The following is a 14,926-nucleotide window of genomic DNA, read 5'->3' on the forward strand; positions in this document are numbered from 1 at the left end:
GAAATTTTCCCACTTAGGTTTTCCTTCCATTTATGTTTCCAAATGGAAAAATAATAATATAAAAACATGAACTTGAAAAAACTAAAACAAACTTCTGTGGTGCAATAGGAGTGCCATATATAATAAATATAGATATAGAAAAACGATTGACGAGGAACGCAAGAACCCTATAATTTAGGTCAAGTAGAGCATTACATGGTGGTCAGCTTGTGTGTACTAAGCAAACCGCACTAGAAGACCTGGAGGTCTTATGTTTGACCCTCTGTATTGGGATTTTTTTTGTTTCCCATAATGGTAGGTGAAAACCACATTACACATTTAACTTTAGGTGTTTTCTTGCAATTAAATATAATCAGAGGCAGTTTAAAAAATCATGCAATACACGAAACATATGTGAGACGTATCACAAGACCAGTTTGTCAAGTTTGTTGACCGTATTAAAGCGGTATTCTCAAGTTCTAGGACCGTATTGAAGTAGTTTGTGACTTTAAGGACCATTGTGGACATCGCCACCAAGTTTAAGGACCATACATGCATTTGACTCCTCGAGAAACAAAGAAGAAGAAGACAAATTTGGTATTGGTTGTGCTAATGGACCGAATCATAGCTAGGTTTTTTTGTTTTTAATAGTACGAGAGATGCATTACTAATTTGGATTTTAAGTTTTTTTTTGTCATCTACTTTTGTTAGTTCATTTTCACTATTTATGTTCCCGATCCCATGCGCGAGTACTCCGACACATTTTTGAGAACACATGTCACAACTCGCATACAAGAGGAGGACACGTATACCAATACACGATGAACAAAAGGACACGCAAACACACAGTCCGTACATTGTCAATTAAGGGTGGATGTTGAGAGGAAATCAAATCGTTCATAGAATTCCTACGGAAGTCATTATAATCCAAAGGGTTGATGTTGATAAGGACTAGAACCAAAAAGATAATGACATTGGCGTCAAGAACTTGAGATGCCACTCCTAACAACATTGACCTCTAGCACGGGTCGTCACTTTCATAAAATGCCAGTTGGGCTGCCTCCCAGACTTCTTCCCAACAAGTATGTTACACATGCTTATTGAAAAGCCATTACATACTCCCTCCATTTCATAATGTAATTTACCCGCTCTAAGTTTGAACATACATTTAATCAACAAGGCCGACTGTGACGGAAACAAAAATTTACATTATGAAATGGAGGGAGTATAATTTTTGCTTCCGTGAGAATCGGTCTCTTCGATCAAATGTATAATCAAACCTAGGTTTTGGAAAGCACAAGCGCATTGTATCATGAAACGGAGATAGTACGTTACAAAGAAAGGTCATCACCTTCCGTTCTTCCCTCTATCCAAACAAACAAAAACAGGTTTGGATCCTACAAAAAGTCCGAGTCACATTACCCCGAATCACGATTAGAATAGGCGTCGCTGGCGCTCTTCCAACCTAAAGGTCGGCCCGCCCGTGAGGCCATGACACAAATCACAACCCTTAATTTGTCCCGGCTCTCTGGCCGGCAGCTCCCAGGTCCCAGTCCCAACCCAACATTTTCTACAGGTACAGGCACGCATGGAAGTCGTGGTCTGCGTCCTTGACTCCTGCGCTGTAACCTAGCGCCAAGGTCCTGATAATTAACCGGTAGCATTGTCACGCAAGCTGCGACGACACCCGCCTGCTCCCTGCTCGTTGACGAGAGCAGAGCTGAGTAGAGTGCTGCGGCAGTACGTTGCTGCTGCCATAGTGCTAGCGTCGATCTGCAACCGTATTGCCGGTACAAGGTTAGCCGCCGGTGGATCTGCGTGCGTGCGCATGAGGTTTCTCTTCGGTTTCTGTTTGGGCCCGGCGATCCTTATCTCTATCTCCATCGTCGTCCCACACGCCACAAAGGCGAAACCGAACGCGGAAAAGGACACGCCGGCCAGGCCAACGGGCCAAGGCCATCGCCATCGCCACCCCTCCTTCCTGATCGAGACCCCGGCCGTCACATCACCATTGCCGAACAAACCCTGTGCCTGTGCCTGTGCCTGTGCCGGCCGCTATAAAACCTCCAGGGAACCCGCCTCCTTCCTCGCCGGCCTATGTGCAGCTAGCTAGCTAGCACCACGTGGTACCCGCCTACCACCGAACCAAGAGCCCGCCGCGAGCACGCGCTTCGCATGCACGGCGGTACCACCTCGGCTCTTCTTCTTCCTCCTCCTCGGACCACGCCGTCTCTCTCCATGTTCTTCGTCTCCGATTCTATTTCTACTCTACGGGGAGCTAACTGCTAAGGAGCTAGCTAGCGTGATCCACTGATCTCTACTAGCTGGGGAGGGGAATAGGCATGGAGCCGGGAGCTGTTACGCCGTGCAGGGCGGTGGCCTTCTCGTGGGAGCAGGAGCCGGGGGTGTCCAAGGAGAGCCCGGCGGCCGAGGAGGAGAAGAAGCTGCCGTCCGGCGGAAGGAGTACGCCGGATAGCACCAAGAAGGCGGAGGGACGGACGCACAAGCTGCGCGTGCCGCCTCCGCCGGGAGCGCCGTCCCTGTCGCCGCCGGTGAAAGCGGTGGGGAGCAGGTCCAGCAGACGGGGCGTCCGGCCGGAGGAGGACCCGTTCCTGGCGGCCTACGTCGCCTGCACGGCCAGCGGCGGGAAGGCCGGCAGGGGGCACCACGAGGCCCAGAAGATGCTCGGGTGGGCCGGCCTTAGGCTCGCTCTTGGGCTTGGCCTCTCTTGCAAGAGGTCTTGTGGGGTTGCAGAGGAGAGTGTCGTCAGGCTGGCTAGAAACCACTGAAGTGAATGATAATAATTGTTAGATTATTACGACTATTTTGGGGGTTTTTTGTAATATGTTTTTTTCCTGATATTGTACCAATGTTGATGTCCTGTCATCACATGGTTCACATCATCTTTGCTAGTGGATGAGAAGTACCAAACAAATCAGAGTCCTTGAGTTTGGAGTTTTAACTTCACTCACGTTGTTTTTTGGAATGGTATCAGGACCTTGAATTTCAGCTAGAAAAGGTGATGGTGAAAAAAAAACTGAAGTGGGTGATAATTAAGTTACGACTATTCCTGGGTTTTTTGTAATATGTGTTTCTTGGGTGTGATTTTGTACCAATATTGATGTGTTGTCATCCTATGGTGCAGATCATGTTCGTTAGTGAATGAGAAGTTTTGCCAAACAAACCAGAGTCCTGCAGTTTGGAGTTTTAATTTCACTCACATTATTTTTTACTCCCTCTGTTTTTAAATATAAGTATTTTTAGAGTTTTATGATGGTGGATTCACTCGTTTTGGTCCGTATGTAGTCCGTAGTGCAATCTCTAAAAAGACTTATATTTAGAAACTAATGGAGTACAACGGTGTCATGACCTTGAATTTAAGCTAGAAAAGGCGAGTTCGCGAGGACCCATGAACATGTGACCAACTTCCCTACTTTGGTGGCAAAACTTTTCTATGAATGCCATAAATTATACCGGAGATATGCACACATATAGATGTGTAAATATGGACATCAAATTTCAGTCATGTTGGAGATAGTTATGTACCACAAATCTTAACACACCCAACCAAGAGGTGGCTTTTTGGTGGTACAAACTATCTTAAATTTTGAAGAGAATGAGCTTTGGTTTCATGAGCAACGAACTTTTGTCAGCACTGGAAGTATTGCTTTTTAGAAACAATTTCAGTACGTAGAAATTACATGAAGATTGTTTTGCAAAAAAAGGGAATCAGATGAACATTTAATTTGACATACTCCTACATCATTGCCTTATCTAACTTACATGAGCATTTATGTGTATGACTGGCATGTATTTCATAAAGTAGTATTTATGGAATGTTTTTAAAAAACTATCAACATATTTATCCAGTTATGAGTTACTAAAAATAATAGTAATATTTTTCACGAGCTTCAAGAAAATGTACTAGAATTACATACATATCGCACAAAAACTACAAAATAATTAGAACAGCAATATATTGGTTGAAGTTAGAAGGTATGCAAAAATATTTTAATCCTAAGACACTATGTTCTATATTTGGTTCACCAACAACTAGGAAATATACTGGAATGCGAGACCAAAAAATCCATACCTTGCCACAGCTAAAAAAGAATTGGAATGACGTAGTTGGATCGTTAAGTTGTGGACGTTGAACCATGAAATTAAATGAAAACAAACTGAACTGCAGAAGAACAAAAAAAATTGCCGGGCTAATACACCGGGAGAGTGCGCTATATAGCACCTATTGCACAAAAAATGCCGCAAAAGCTATATGCTTACTCCGTTCCTAAGTATAATAATTTCTAAAGGTTTCAATAGGGGCTAGCACAATAAATGAATGTACACTCTAAGATATGTTTATATACATCCATATGTAGTCCAAACTGAAATCACTAAAAAACCCAATATATACCCATATACATATTGCATATTACAATTTTTTCGGCCCAGTCTGTTGTTTGCTTTTAATATTTTGATTTTCTTTATTAAGATTTGTTTCTTTTTAGTCATTTCTCTTTCTTTTTTGCTGTTTGTTAGAGTATTCTTATTTTTATTTCCATTGTTTGTTTGTTTATTCTTATTATTTTAACTTTGTTTTATTTGTTAGTTTAAAGTTTTTGTCCATCATTCAAGTTGCTTATTCTATCTTTTTTTATTTGCGTTCTTACAAAAAAAATGGGAACTAATTAGAAAAATACATGATTTTACAGTGTATTTTTATGTATAGTCATTTTTAAAACATAGGTTGAATGTTTTATAATACATCTACAATTCTTGTAAATTCTTCTTCAACATTTGTAAACACACATCAAACATTTTCTAAGTGCATGGTGGACATTTCAAAAAAGACGATCAACTCTTTTCAATACAAAATAAAAATACATGATCAGTCATATTTAATGGTGTAAGAACAGTTGTGAAATCTATATTCAACTTTTTTCTAAATATAACAGGCAATTTATAATACACGGTGAAGGAGTATTCTAACATACGATGAATCTATTTAAAGTGATAAATTTAGGAAACACGAAGATGAGCATTTTAAATATATTGGCAATTGTTCCTTCATGAATTGTGAATATTCTCTAAATACACATCCGCCGACACTTTTCGACATACATGAATATTTTACCCAATAAAGTTAGAGAAACCAAAAACATATGAAAAAATTCGAGAGTTTGCAGTCTCGTTGCTCGCTTTTTTGTTAAACTGTCGAGCTTTCATTAAGGGCTGGCAATCTAGAGCTGAAGATGGGCTGGTCCGCTAAGTTGTAGCAGCTCTATCGGTTTTAGGGACCTTCCAAAGCTTACCAGCCGTTTTTTATTAGTTTTGGAGACCTTCAAGAAAGGTTCCTGAACCGGGTTTGTTTTGTTTTCTCTAGTTATTACTTCCTTCGTATCAAAATAAATGTCTCAGCTTTGTACTAGTTGTAGTATATAATTGTACTAAGTTTAAAACACTTATTTTAAGACAGAGGGAGTGCTTTATTGTTCATCTTTTTCTGTTTACTTTTCTTTTTCTTTTTTGTTTTCCTTTTTGTTCTTCCATCTTTTGTTTTTCCCTATATTTTCTTTTCAATAATTTCAAATATTTATAGACAGTTTGAACAAATATTTCACGTCTTTAATTTTTGTTCACAATTTTAGAAAATATTCATGTTGAAAAAATCTTGTGGTATTTACAAAATAATTATATTTTTCCAAAATTGTTCAAAAATTCAAAAAATGTACTTGTTTTTAAATTTCATACACAATTTCAAAAATTGACCGTGTCTCAGAAAAGTTAAGAAATCTTAAAAACAATTCATGTTTTTAAATTTGTCACTATTTCAAACAAAAATGTTCATGTCTTAAAGAATGTTCTTGGTTTCAAAATTTGTTCGCAATTTCAGAAAAATGTTCATGTTTAACAAATGTTCACGGTTTCATCATTTTGTTTGCAATTTCAACAAGTGTTCCCATGTTTCATATTTTATTCGTAATTCCAAAAAAGCATAAAATAGAATTTCGTTTGCATTAAAAAATGTTATGTTTTAAATTATTTTTCCAGAATTTCAAAATGTTCATGTTTTCCAGTTTGTTCAAATCCTAATATCTGTTCGTGAACTCAATTTGTCTTTTTTGGAAATTTCAAAAAATGTTCATATTTTTTGAATTCTTCCTTTATAAAAAAAATTTTAATTTCATTATATATTATTTCTTTACCAAATTATTGGAATGATTTTTTATTTTTTTTATAATATTTAGAAAATGTTCATGTTTCCAAACAATTGTTCAAAATTTCATTTTGCAGGAGTTTTAAAAAGTTCCTGTTTCAAAAATTGTTGACAAGTTAAGAAAATAGAGAAGAATCAAAAAAAGAAGTGAAAGATAAAAAAGAAACAGCAAAAGGACAAGAAAAGAAGGAGGAAAGAAGAAATAAGAAAATAAGCCGATTTTATAAAAAAACTAGAGAAGGTTCATAAAAACTAAAGCAAAATTAAATAATTAAGAAAAATAAAAATAAAATAAATAAATGATAATTTAAGAAAAATAAACGTAAAATATAATGAAACAGGAAACCGGTTCAGGGAACCTTCTAGAAGGTTCATGAAGACAAAAAGAATTGGTTAGGAAAATCTAGAAGGTTCTCAAAACCGAAAACGCTGTAAATTGTTAATGAGACGGTCTAGGTTATCGCTCGATCGCGAGGGTGTGTGCGCAAAAGGTCGCTCCTTTGGCGCAACGTGTATCCAATAGGAAATTCCTTGAATTTTGGGAGGAAAAGCGAGCTCTGGTCGTGAGGGGTGTGACTCGTGGTTACGGCTCAGCACAAGCAAATAAATAAATAGCAACGCTCTCGAAATGGCCAGGAAACCAGTTCGCCTGGTCACTTCAACAAACAAAACAATTCCCCTGAAGCCTTCTTTCAAGGAGATGAGCCTTCATCTAAAAAAAGAAAATCCTAAAAAAACATGGTCCAGTTTCATCATTCACATGACTCTCATGTCGAGAGGGATTAGAAACTATATCTGGCCACGGGCGGGGCCGGGCCGGGCTGGGCTTGGGGCGGCCCCTAAAAAGACCACGAGAGAAAACTAAGACCGAGGCCCGGCCTAGGCCCTACCATCGGGCCTACTTTGAAGCCCAAGCCCGTTTCATCTGTTGAACGTGGGTCGTGCCTCTTCCTTAAAATCCCAATATAGCAAGCCCAAGCCCGCCCCGACCCTCTTGGTGGGCTCAAAACTCAGGCCCATGACCGGCCCATGGCAAGACCATCGGGTCTAGGCCCTGGATTTTAGGGTCGGGCCTGGGCGGGCTGGTTGGGCCCGGGCGGAGATGCCCAGGTATATTAGTAACCAACAATGTCGGCACACTCAATAAAAAACGAGGTATTAGATTCCTCCAAACAGGGGTTAAACCAAAGTCATGATTTATCTGCGGTAAGATCATCACACATGTTCACATATGATAACCTACGACGCATTCTTTATATTGAACTGTATATGTGAATTGCTTAGGGCCCGCTTGGATTGTCGTTTTCAGAGCAAATGCATCGGTGAAATATACTCCGTAAGGAAAAAACCACACCAGCTACCTATGTGCGCTTGGTCGATTGTTTTTGGCCTGTAACATTTACACCGATTCGATCGATTACACCCGTAATTAGCCGGTATTTGATACATACCTGAGCCGGCCGTTTTTCCCACCACTTTGAAAATGGTAGTATGTCGTATATTACTAGACATCGGTATTAAGCAGTCGTAATTTGTTACGGGTGTAAAATTTTTTGTGGGATTCCAAGCGGAGCCTTAGTTTTTTCTCATCGGGTTAGACTTTTATTTGGGTAGAAGACTAGTGGATGACGCTGAAATGTCAACAGCCTAGCAGGGGGGCTTGTTTATGTCCTGGTTTTGTGAAGCCAAGTTGGATCGTTCGTCGCCAAATAAAATGAAATAACAAGTGGAGTTGGATCGTGCTGGTAAGGAGCAGGGGCTCTTGTCTTACCAGGAAGAGAAGAAAACAAGCACTCCGGATTAACTAATTACAAAAAGCCTCACACACCCATTCCTGCTCTGCTCGCTGAAGCTTCCTCCCCCTCGACAAGACACACCACACGGGCGTCATCAAGAGGTTAAGACGGGATCGATGGAGGGGCCACGTGAAGACGAGGAGAAGGGGGCGAAATAAGCATAAGACACGCAATGTTTGTCACATATGATCAGATATAGAAAGTTAGTATTGGAGTACTACGCGGCAGCTGCAGTACGTAGGGGCCATTAACCAACCCCGGTTTTGTTTATAGCCCAGCGCTCGGTGCTTCGTCGCTCCGGCGTCCGTGCTTGCATGCATGCATGCACGTGTAGAAAGAAAGAAAAGATTAATGGGGATGGAGTGGCCGGCCGGCCGGCCGGAGCGCACGGCACGACCACGACAAAGGAGGGGCCGCGACAGGGCATCCAAGGCTGGCTGGGTGCGACCGAACTGCTGCTGCCGGAGACGGAAGGGAAAGGACTCTAGTAGTACTCCACTGCCCACACTTCCTGTGGTCCGGCTGTGCATTCGTTCGCATCGCGTCTGCGGACGGTCGATGATGGTTGGGTTGGGTGTCTCGCCGCACATGTCGGTCATGGCTTGGGTTTCTAGCAGCACGAGAGGCGGAACAGTTAAGCTTGGATGGAGAGCAAGGACAAGAGACTAGGTAGCAGATCAACGCTGTCCTGTAAAAGCGGCATATATGTACATGTTCCTAAAATGGATTATGCCGTATCGCCAAAACATGCATCCAGTACACAAACGCTTCTAGTACTCCCTCCGTAAAAAAATAATATAAGAGCGTTTAGATAACTACTGTAGTGAACACTGAACAGCAGACGCACGGCTCGATCGACTGCATGATTATGCTTATGATTGTACCGTCGCGGACGGGACGAGGGGAAGCGTACCACCCCTACATCACTGTGTACGTAGGCACCAACACGTACCGCGCCCACAGCGGCGGTTGCAGGTTGGGGTCGGCTCTCGGGTGCGGCATCGGCATCGGCATCGGCATCGGCATCGGCTAGTATCAGCGTTCGGGCAACCGTGCGACCTGCCACCACCACCGCCGCGCCATTAATGGCGCACATGGCGTGACGCCGCTGGAGCCGGCCCGGGCCGTGACCCAGCTCGCTCGCCGGTTCATCCCTCGCGCTACGGCGGCCATGCTTGCATGCCCGGCGAGGCCGGCCGGAGCCCCCGCCCGGAAAGCGACTGCACGTACGGGCCGCAGCAACGACCGCCATGACCATGAATGCCGCTGCGTAAAGCTACACTACTACCGGTCCATCAGTCCATGTGTCCTTGCCAACACCACCCTGCTGAAAACCGATCGTCCGTTCGTGGCAACGGCTGAATTTTTTTGTTTCTGCTGATACATAGTATAAACTTGGTGGTACATCAACCGTGAACTGTACTGCTGAGTTTCGACCAAGCGGGTCAGCCGTGTCGACCGAGTGATTCCTCGAGCTCACACGATCGACTCAAGCGACCTGCCTCGTTTGCATGTGGCTAGAAAAACGGAGATTTCATAGCAACTCCATATATCCACATCCATGGAGTTCCAGAGAAGACGGGTTGACGAGGAGGAGGAATGGAGGAGTAGTATCACATCACGCTAATAAATATTTCTGCGGCGCGCCCACGCCCGCGCATGTGTGCGTGTTGATGGCGAGGCGTTCAATAAATGATGGGGCTTTGTCCCCTTCTAACCGCCGTTTTGATTTGCTGCGATTTCAGGTAGTACTCGTACAGCTGCCGGACCCTCCACACCATCGAGCCAAAGACAAGATCATCATCTACTCCAGCTCTGCTAAAAATACATACAAATTTCGGTTATATTCCCTCTATACCCTAAAATAAATACAAAGTTAAGACACTTACTTTGAAACGAAAGTGTATTTGTTTGCAAATTGGAACATGGTTCACTATATTCGAGCACGGGTCATTAAATTCGGTACCTCAAACGCCTACACGCGCATCTCTCAATTTTCATCATTTACATCTGCAGCCCTTATATCTGATGCTCTATATCCGTACTAGTCATCCAACATAACGTAGATCATCGCAAGGACAATGAAACGGATGCACATTTCAATCATCAAAAGATCACAAACGAGTCTCCATATGTTAGTCAAAGTTCCGCATAATCCACATATGGCGGACATGTTCTAACTAGAGGCATAAATAACTAGAAATTAACGGCGGAGACACTGGATATTCACCACTTTCTCGTCGGACCTTTGCCCTTTCGGTCGCCGGTGCAATTTATAGAGTGTGCGACACGTGGTGGATCGTCAGAGTCGTGGGAGGTGGAGTTGTGGTCGTCGTCGTCGAACGTGGAGTCGGAGAGGACGATGAGCCCCTTCATCCGCTAGACTTCCCTATATTGTTGCCGCTTGAGCTTGGCCACCCGAGCTGCCTACGACGCCTCGCGCTTCAACTGCTCAATGGCAAGCCGAAGGGCCTTGGGGTTCTTCTTTCGTAGCCGGCGAGCTTTCGCTTTCGTCATCATCACCAATCGGCGGTAGACCCAAGCGTGGAGTTGCTTGCCCTCGTCGGGATCTGTCGGCAACTCACGGCGACGACACACTGATTGATTAGCTCTCTCCCTCTCCCTTCCGTGCTGCCTGTTGCGATGGGCGGCACGCGCCACCAATTCGTCGTGCGCGTGCGGACTGGCGGAGCGGTCACTAAAAACCACCGCTGCCCGTGCAGAGTAGCGACCGATCGGGAGGGGGGAGCGGATTGTGCAAACCTCGCACGGTGCAGACCGGTTGGGCCTAGCTCCGACGTTGGAACGACAAGGTGCAGATCCGTACCGTTCCAGCGCAATGCAGAGGGTGACGCCAAGGTCGAAGCCAGAGCTCGACATCTCACTGGATTGAGTCGAAATCAAAGAGAGCGAGGAGAGGACGAACTAAGAGAGAAGTGTGAAGTGAGAGTTAGTGTTCGAAGAACGGGCAGATTGGTTTTTTTGTGCGGACGATGGTAGTCACGATGGTGGGTCGGGCTGACATGGCAACATGCTCGGGCCCGTCTCATATACGTCGTACTTTTGGGCTAGATATGAAGGATGTCAGACAGGCAGGGTATTTGATGCAGGTTTGAGGCGCGTGGGTACGTCGGTTTCTTTTGACCGGTTTTATGACGGGTTTGAGACGCCCGAGTGTAGATGTTGTTATCGCATTGCATTTCTCTTCGACCATTGCCTTGACCTAATGATGAGAGCCAAGGAATAAGAGCATCTACAGTCGGACCCCTCATATCCACCTCAACCGTGCAGGTCGCCCGGTCATGACCGGTCACAAAAAGTCGACCCAACCGCCCCCCTCAAATGGGCCTCAAACACCCGAGCTGACCGGCACCCCTCATATCCAACCCAAATATGGCGCGGATATGGAGGAACCCGCGCACGCCCGCCTGACAGACCCGACCCGCCACCGAACCCACCGTTGTGCCACAAATCCCACATATATATTGATCCCCGTCTGCTCGTCGGACCAAACCCTAACATCTCACTCCACTCCCTTTCACTCCCATCCGTCATCCTAGCTCACCCCCGATGATCTTCGTCTTTCTCCGCCATGCCGGGCAGCGGATCCGGGTCCTTCACCTTCAGATCCTCGACCACGAGCTCATCCCGGACTCACAATGTCGGGAATCCATTGCGTCGGCACAGCCGGTGCTTCGATTCGACGTCGCTGCCTCATCGGAGGCGGTGCAGTCCGTCTGGCGTCCAAACATCATGGCGGAAGCACAACCCCTCCGTTGGCACGCGGAGCACGAAGCATGGCCGTCCTCAGACGATGTAATGGCGCGGCGTGTCCGTCGGGCCAACCAGCGGGCGCGGGAGGCGGAGTCACACTCTTTGACGCCCAGTAGGATGCAAGAGTGCGGACGCCGCAACCGCATCGTGGTGGACGTCGGCTCCTCCGAGGAAGGATCCGTCATTGACCACACGTCCACCGGCACCATCCGGGTTACGGGCTCCGACGAGGAAAAGTATGGCATGGAAGACGGTGGGAGATCGAGTCTCGTGAGCCGCTAGTGTCCTATGTCCTATTAAGTTTACGTTGCATGTAATAATATGGATTTGAGGTTTCTAATTTAAAATGTCCGAATGTAAAATACATTATTTAAAACGTGACCGGTCAATGTTCATGAACGCGCCCTAACGTGTCCGGGAGCGTTTGAAGGATCGAAATTGCAAGTTACGGTGTATATGCTCTAACCTTTCTTAATTTCCTTTCACCAAAGGAGAACCATGCCCCTAAAAACCTGTCCAAACTTTGAGCGAGTGGTAGTACTACAGCTACCACAGCCACTTCTTTTCAATGACGATAAAAGTAACAGCACTAGCCAGTCTACTGTCCCTGTTAGCAGCACGACTGTCCTTAACCTAGCAATTAAACTAATCAACTGCTACCACCAGTACCACCACACAGTAGCACGGTGTGATTCAAAGAAGGTACCACTCTACTGCCTCTTTGACCCCCCCTAACCAAACAAAGATGCAGGCACATGACCAGAAAGTGCACCCTAAACTAATCAGCCTTGTCCTTTTTTTCACCAGAGGCACATGAGCCTCTTTGCTTTGCTCTTTGCTCGCTCCATCTGGAACCACACCCCCATGCTCGGAATCCAAATGTGGATCGTGGTGAGGATTACCAATTAATTTTGCCTGCGCCATTGGACGAACTGAACTGAATCCCGGTCCTGAGGAACAAAACAATGATGCCATTTTCTTCATTTGGCCCCGCAGCTTTGATCTTGTGGCCTCCGGGCCACAGGTTTGCCCGCTCGGTTTCAATGGCTTTGTCTGCTGGCCAGTTTTAGATCGTGCAATTGGCCAGTACTCCAGCCAAAATTATACTGTAGGTGGTTGCACCTTGCACCTTGGAAGTTCATAGTAGTGTTTTTGCATGAATACTTGCAAGACTACGCTTTGATTGTATGTGTGGGTATACTATGTGTGCTCCTTGGCGAATTATGACTTCAGTTTTCCGTTAATCAGCTTGATCATTCTCTTCTGTTTAACTAATGGAAAATGGTCGCCAGCCCCGAGGAGAAGAGCAAGAGACCAAGACTTTGGAGTTGGGGAACAAAATGATCTTCACATCAAGCCTCACATTTTACACAGATCCTCTGGCAGTAGCACTACTCAGTAAGAAAAATTAACCACCCACACAAACCCTTCCCTGTGTGGTCAACAAGAAGTTGGCGTCAAAATGTACAGTGCGAGGCGAGCATGTCGCAGACGGTCTCCCTCCTGATCTCCTCGAAGATGAGGGTCTCTATCCTGGCGCCGATCTTCCTCACCTCAGGCCCGAGCCCCCTCCATTGCCGCGTGTGCTCTGACAGGTCCAGCTCCACCATGGCGGGGATCCTGGTGATGTCCCCGGCGATCCTCTCCCACGACGAGATCTGCTCCTCGACGCACTTGCCGCCGCGGTGGTTTCCGGCCGTCTCTTCGTCCTCTTCCTCCGTCGTCTCCATTGCGCGGACGTCGTAGGTGAAGCACGGCGAGGTGGGGCCGTGGAAGTCTGAGGATGGTGCTGAGGGTGAGCTTCCGGAGGTTGATGGCCTCTCGTCCTCCTCCCCTGTCGAAAGAAGAGAGCAGAGCAAAACAAGAAAGATAAAATCGGTCTGGGATTTTAACACGAGACGGAGTCCATGGCGTGACGATCAATTGTTGAGGCCGGAGCGCTTACAGCGGGGATGCTCGGGAGAGTCGACGTCGGAGTGCAGCTCGAGGACGGAGACCGGGCTGAGCTGCCGCGACGAGTCCACCTCCATGTCCGTCTTCTCCCACCTCGCCGCTCCCTCTCGCTCGTACCCGTCGTCAAACTCCATGGCACGGGCGCCGCATTCGCCGCTGTCGCCGGCGGACCGCCGCAGCCGGCGGAACTCGCGGTCGGGACCGACGCCGACGCCGGTGAAGCAGCACCCGCCGCCAAGCCTTTCCCAGCGGAAGGCGCTCCTGACGGCCTTGCCGCACAGCGCCTTGCTGAGCGCGGACCTCAGGCCGACAATGCCGGCGCTCCTCTTCTTGAAGCCGTGGTTGCAGAGCCTGAGGAGCCGCTGGCACGCCGCCACGGGCCAGCAAGCCCCTCCGCCGCCGCCTCGGCCGCGCCGCGGCCTCCGAATCTTGGCGGCCTCGACGAGGAACGGTTCCTGCTGCTCCTGGAGCAGCTCCGACAGCCTCCTCCCGGCCGCCATTGCCCCCGCACCCAAACACCGACACAAACCGCAGTAGCTCACAGACTAAGAGGGGGAGGAGGTGGCGGCAATGCCGGCCCGCTCAGTGCATGGCGAGGGGGATGGCGGAGGCGGTGATTGGGGGTGGGAGGTGTGTCTTGTACGCATGCGTGGGGGGGTGAAGGAAGGCAAGATGGAGTGGAAGGGAGGGAGGGAAGGGATCATAGTATTCTCATAGTATGCTATGCTGGGGGGATGGAGAAGGAGGTGACTGTGCTGTGTCGTGCAGTGTGTCTGCTCGATCGGCGGTCCCCGGGAAACGGTTGTTGGCTAGTGGAAAGGAGCGAGGGCGTGTGTGGTCATGCGGCCGGCCGAGGCAGCCATGGAGGGAGGAGGAAGGAATGGGGCTGTGGGAGGACCGGAGGAGGTGGGAGTTAGGGCAACGCGCACCGGTCTGGATATTTTGTTTTGTTTGTCTTCGAACGATAATCGTCAAAATCGTTCAGACCGGTCTGGATGAATGAAATCCCGTAAATCAGAGTGAATTACAAAAAAACCATTATATTTGCAGCGATCGAGCAGAATTATCTCTACATTCCTTGTGAGTAGTAAAAATTCATCAACTTCGCTTTAATGTTTTTCAATCTCTACTATTAAAGTGGATCTGCCGTCGTCGTGATGGTTCAACCTGGTTCGATCTCCCACCGTCCTATCGATACCTTCCCTGT

The 14,926-nt window shown here is 46.7% G+C and overlaps 2 protein-coding genes across 2 annotated transcripts; one reads left to right on the plus strand and one right to left on the minus strand.

Moving 5' to 3' along the window:
- The first annotated feature begins 1,923 nt into the window (after nt 1-1,923).
- LOC123447056 lies at nt 1,924-2,803 on the plus strand. The gene has a single exon (XM_045123619.1). It carries the CDS (start codon nt 2,322-2,324, stop codon nt 2,766-2,768), a length of 447 nt encoding a protein of 148 aa, XP_044979554.1. The 5' UTR covers nt 1,924-2,321; the 3' UTR covers nt 2,769-2,803.
- A 10,291-nt stretch (nt 2,804-13,094) lies between these two features.
- Nucleotides 13,095-14,520, minus strand: LOC123450999. The gene is made up of 2 exons (XM_045128013.1): nt 13,712-14,520; nt 13,095-13,600 (listed from the first exon to the last, which is right to left on the minus strand). The coding sequence occupies exons 1-2, from the start codon at nt 14,217-14,219 to the stop codon at nt 13,224-13,226; spliced, it is 885 nt and encodes a 294-aa protein (XP_044983948.1). The 5' UTR covers nt 14,220-14,520; the 3' UTR covers nt 13,095-13,223.
- Nucleotides 14,521-14,926: the final 406 nt, after the last annotated feature.

Source organism: Hordeum vulgare, chromosome 4H, assembly GCF_904849725.1.
Source record: "Hordeum vulgare subsp. vulgare chromosome 4H, MorexV3_pseudomolecules_assembly, whole genome shotgun sequence".
In the NCBI taxonomy this organism is placed as follows: Eukaryota; Viridiplantae; Streptophyta; class Magnoliopsida; order Poales; family Poaceae; genus Hordeum; species Hordeum vulgare.